The sequence below is a fragment of the Elaeis guineensis genome, chromosome 7, assembly GCF_000442705.2.
Source record: "Elaeis guineensis isolate ETL-2024a chromosome 7, EG11, whole genome shotgun sequence".
Taxonomy (NCBI): Eukaryota; Viridiplantae; Streptophyta; class Magnoliopsida; order Arecales; family Arecaceae; genus Elaeis; species Elaeis guineensis.
In genome coordinates, this window is record NC_025999.2 from 12,644,464 (window position 1) to 12,649,532 (window position 5,069).

The 5,069-nt window shown below is 39.2% G+C and overlaps 1 protein-coding gene across 4 annotated transcripts; it reads right to left on the reverse strand.

Moving 5' to 3' along the window:
- Positions 1–1,056: 1,056 nt before the first annotated feature.
- On the reverse strand, positions 1,057–3,391 carry LOC105049150 (uncharacterized). 4 transcript variants are annotated; one of them, XM_073260774.1, is made up of 5 exons: positions 2,828–2,965; positions 2,664–2,747; positions 1,608–1,680; positions 1,423–1,478; positions 1,057–1,333 (listed from the first exon to the last, which is right to left on the reverse strand). In XM_073260774.1, exons 1-5 carry the CDS (start codon positions 2,884–2,886, stop codon positions 1,207–1,209), a joined length of 399 nt encoding a protein of 132 aa, XP_073116875.1. In that variant the 5' UTR covers positions 2,887–2,965; the 3' UTR covers positions 1,057–1,206. The 4 variants fall into 4 exon arrangements, with proteins under 4 accessions (XP_073116875.1, XP_010927020.1, XP_010927021.1 ...); XM_010928718.3 differs by lacking the exon at positions 2,828–2,965 and adding an exon at positions 3,366–3,391 and having other exon boundaries at positions 1,058–1,333; XM_010928719.4 differs by lacking the exon at positions 2,828–2,965 and adding an exon at positions 3,246–3,316 and having other exon boundaries at positions 1,058–1,333.
- Between the last annotated feature and the right edge of the window lie 1,678 nt (positions 3,392–5,069).

Consider the following 5,069-nt stretch of genomic DNA (forward strand, 5'->3'; position numbering starts at 1 on the left):
CAGTTTTTTTAATTCCATGTGCTGTTTTATCATCCGCTGAGGTTAAAATAACTTTTAGTTGCCCCTTTGTTGGTATGGTTGTATCCAAGAACTCAAATCCCCATGGGATGTTCTATGGAAGGTCCGGATAGGATACCATTCAAGTATCGGAACAAAACCATCTAGTCATTATCCCAATGTTCCGTTGAGCATATCTTTGGATATCTCCCATCCCAAGCATCGGACAGGTGGGATGTTCCATGAAAAAATCAAAATAGTTGAATTACTAAAAAATATAAGAATTTTTTAAGATTTTGTGATCCCTGAATATCAAGATAAAGTAGATTCAGCTACTATGCATAACAATCCCCAAAATCAAGACATGGTGCACTTCCTTTGGAAACATATTGGATTATGGTGTACAGAAACATTGTTGCATAGTTTCGACACTCTGTTAGTGCTATCCTTTTGTCGCATGCTATGGCGTTTATCCATGAGATATCTTGCTCGAATACAAAAGATATGCTCATTTGCCCGAATTGTTTGTGTTGCAAAGATAACCTGGGTGGTGGTTGAGCCAGAGTAGGAAGTAAATGGTGTTCTTGATGAGAAGGTTGATGAAGTTTCTAGCATGAAGCTTCATGCTTCTTGCATCGAATAGGTACTATTCAATTCACTGCTGATTCAGTCTATCATAGGATGGTTATTTGACTGCAATGATATATCACAACAGAAGTCTCCGACTTTCATACTCCGAAAACTTCAGAGAATCCAGCCATGCCAGTTTCTTACTACCACCACTATGCTTTCTGAGAGCCATAGCCAATCTCCTGGCTATAAATTTATGCACTCATTGTGGACGTATTCTTATGATTAGTTGCTAATACTTTCATTTTGAGCTTTCATATCTTACCAACTCGTAAATTTATGCTAATGCATAGTGTTAGATGCTATCGAACAAAGCCACAAGCATTAGCAACTCAGCTTTGCTCACCAGGGGGCAAAAATAGTACACTATCAACATAACTAAAGGTCTATTAAAATTAGAGGATAAGCCATCAAGTAATCATCAAATAACCGAAAAGACCAAGCGCAGCCAATCCAAGTAGCTGCCATTGATTAGAAAACAATATATAATATGCCAGATTTGGGTTTCTGGGAACAACACATACGAGAATTGCCTACATTATCTGTTCTACTTGTGATACATAATGCTGCTTATTAAAATCATATTTGTTCAGAATTTTTGTTGTTCTGGCCAAATTCTTCAATGATTTTTGTGGCAAGAATCATTAGATCCACAAATGCACTGAATGATGCGCGCAGAAATCTAGCCTCCACCGCCTCAAAGTGTCTGTATGACAACACAACCGCCTTTAAGTATGACAAAAGAAGACAACAGGAAGACATGAGAAGAATGACACTTCAGAAATACAAACTCACACTTGAAGCTTGCCATCGGAAATGGACACCTGCCTCTTGACCTTGTCTGGCTGCAACTGTAACCAAAACTCAATGTTAAATTACTGAACTCTAGATCTATTCGTCAAGTTTCTGAATTCAGAAGCATATATGTTCTGATTGGCGAAGAAAACATAGAAATAAAAAACATTCTGTAATTTTCATACCTCCTTATCAACTGCCAATGCAGTATAGACAATTGTTGCATGCTCCTTTGATCCATAATCCACTTCAAAATCGCTGCTGACAAAGACCTTGATAAGAAAGTTGCAAAAAAATGATACCGCATTTTCCTATGCTTGCACACACAATATATACATGTATACAACATGTGCGTGGGCGCACACACACACAGAATATATACATACATATACATACATGCATGCGTACGTACATACATATATACATACATACAGTATGTATGTATGTATGTATGTATGTATATGTATATGTATGTAATTAAATTACTTTGATGATATGTTATGTATCATTTAAAGAAAATACTGCCTGCCATTCCAAAGTAAAATAAACCTAAAGGGACTTCAAGTGAAAAGCACATTTTCATCTATTTATAGCAAAGTTATTTACCAAGTCACATATCGAACTAGCATTGTAAAAGAGAACATAAATTATATTGCTACCTATGCTGCTTCATAAATGGTAATAAACATTCACTTACTGAGATAATAGGGTCTAAGCCTCTCAACCATATTTACTTTTTCCACACGCTAATGAGATAGAAGTTCAGTATAAGATAATGTGTATGCATGAACCAAGATAAAACCTATGCTCTTTGCATAAAGAAGTTTCCTGGACAGCAACACATCGCTGTTAATATATAATGGATCAAATTTAAACTATAACTCTTCTTCAAGGATCTAGTCTAATGAAAAATGAAGCCTCAACCTCTAGCACTAAAGAAAAGATGAAGCTGTTCAAATTCTCGGCAAAGAGACCACCAATATGAAAAGGCCATAAAATTGAAATTCATAGCATCCTGAGTCTATGCTGTTGAAAGACGCATGATCCTGAAATCTCGGACACCAAGATCATTCACAAAAGATGGATGAAAGCTATGAAATTTTTATCTCATCAGTGGACAAGCATGAGGATTCCAATCAAATAGAACCAGTAAAAAATTGATTCAAATGTTACAACACAATCAATCCACTTCCTAAATTCTAATCTTGAAAAGAGTAATAAGGAAGAAATCAATAACCAACCAGCTGAAATCCCGCCCAGAAGGAGGCAAGGATCTCAAATCAACATTGCCAGCATCGGAGATCACGGCATCCATCTTGGCCTCTCTGAAAGTATTACCTCATACATTAGAAAAACCAGAAGAGCAACTTCATGAAAGAAAAGAAAGATAATTTAATGCAATTACATGAAGGGAGAGTTGGCCAGCCAAAACTCCCTCAAAAAACCGACATCAAGCAGTTTCATTTTTCTTATCAGCAGTGTCTAATGAAAAGGAAAAGGATCGAGGGCTTTGATGGTCAAACAATGGCAGTTCTACATACAAGGACTGTGTTGATCCCTTATAAAAGATTGCTTGTGTTCAAATAAAGAGTAGCAGAAACTGCAAGCTAGCTTATCAGGAAAATTTTCTTGCCAATTGTATAAACGACCTAATATGGATTCCAGACTCATTCCTGGCTTGATTAGAGTTTCCATCGACGTGTTTGTGCATTAACGATACCTTATCATTTATTTATTGTGGCTTAGGATTTTAAACGCAGCACGCCGATACCCTAACCCCAGCACGTGCGAGAGAGAGAGGGTACCGAGTATATAGAACTTGCCTGGACCGGCAAGTGGGAGGAGGATCGTGGTGGCGGTGGCGGTGGAGGCGGCTGTAGAGGAAAGAAGAGAGTAGAAGTGGAGGATGGGGTTGAGACGAAGAGGGTAGAAAGTGGTTTAACCTGTTTTTCATCTTTCAATCTGGTCCATCCATCTTGATCGAAAAAAGAAAGCGACAACTTTGCTGACTTCATTTATAAGGATTGTGCCAATGAAAGTTACTTGAGTTCTCTGTTTGACTTTTAAATTACTTAGAAGCCCATGCATCCCAAGATCTGTACGAACAACTGCTGACTTCACATTACAGTACATAAAGTAAAAGGAAAATTCGCCCTGCATACACCGGCAAAAGTTTCTTAAGTATGCAACTACTGATTTGGCAAATCAATTTTAAATTTTATATTTAGCAACAAATTTCATAAGCTGCATCGATTCTCTTTTACCACATGGTCACAAAATTATTTGTGCGCATAATACAAGTGCTCTATAGTATTACTCAGAATAAATTTATTCGTGATATCATGTTTTAGATGATAATACATTGCTGATAAAATTTCACTTTACAAGCTCCACATAAAGTCAACGTGGCAGATAGCTAATCTCGAGCAACAATCTGCACAAGTTTTTCCTCTAGAGTTGTTTCCATCTTTACTCTTCCTCTCACTGGTCACCGCTATGATTCTCATATTGCACATATCAAATATTAGTTTATCACACCGAATAAAGCATTAGAGTCAAATCATGCAAAACCCAAATTCAGAAATAGCAAAACCCTTGTGTATTTTTACTTTATGTTTGGATGTTCAACTTGATGGAAGTATGATAGAGGGGTCTCATTGTTAAGATTTGACGTCTTGAGATTCGATCCATATTAACTCTACAGCGAGATCCAAGATGACGAATGCAGTCCAACGAACTCAAGAATAACCCAAATAGAGTCCAGACGGTGAAGATACATGCGAAAGAAGATCAAAGAAGGTGGCATGATATACGAAGCGGCGGTGGGCCGGCGACGGCTGACGGTGACGCGGCCGGGCCTGGCGGAGATGCATGCATGTATAGGCGCAAGCGGTCCAATGCGCGGACGCACACATGGGCCAGCACAACACGCGCGGGCGCCCAGGCCCAGCGCCCCTACGCGGTCCACCGTGGACCGTAGGATGCTGGACGGTCCATGGGGCCGCGTAGACCAAACACGCGGTCCACACATGGTCCAAAAGAGTTTTTGCACGATCCGATGGTACAGATCACAGCTGATCACGATCAGATGGTTGAAACTCAATCCGGACGTAATCAGGCATGATCAAAGATCATTTTGCATGATCGGACGGCTTTGGTGCGAGCCGGTTACGATCGGACGGTCACGGATGATTCTAAGGTTTTATTCGAACTCAGTATTCTATAAAAATAGTATTTTTGTGATTTTGGAGCCTATATAGCTCCGATTGACGAGCCGTTTATTGCGTTGGAGAGCTAGTGACGTTCTGGAGCTGCAAAAAGGCTTCAAGAGAGGTTTCAGAGAGCTTTTGTAAGGATTATGAGATTTTTTGTTGAGAGATTCTTGTACAAGAGTTGAGTGGTGAGTTCCTCTTGCATTGATTTTTGTTTTATTCTCTCATAGTGAAGCTCGCACGCCCTGTGAAGGTAGGCTTGAGGCCGATCCACGTATTTGTATTATGTTTCTTATTTTGTTTCTTCTTTCTTCCTGCTACACCATGTGGTATTGGATCCTGCACAACAATTGGTATCAGAGAAAGGTGGTGCCAGAGCGTAGATTGCAATGGTGGTGGTCGAGATAGAAAATGGAGAAGACAAGCACAATCAAG

What these genes read in the sequence shown, in the direction of transcription:
- LOC105049150 (XM_073260774.1), bottom strand. Translation starts at nt 2,886, where the DNA reads ATGAAACTGCTTGATGTCGGTTTTTTGAGGGAGTTTTGGCTGGCCAAC. An exon ending in CTGGCCAACTCTCCCTTCAT is followed by an intron (nt 2,748 to 2,827) that starts GTAATTGCATTA and finishes TAATACTTTCAG; the next exon opens with AGAGGCCAAGATGGATGCCG. An exon ending in CATTGGCAGTTGATAAGGAG is followed by an intron (nt 1,479 to 1,607) that starts GTATGAAAATTA and finishes TTTTGGTTACAG; the next exon opens with TTGCAGCCAGACAAGGTCAA.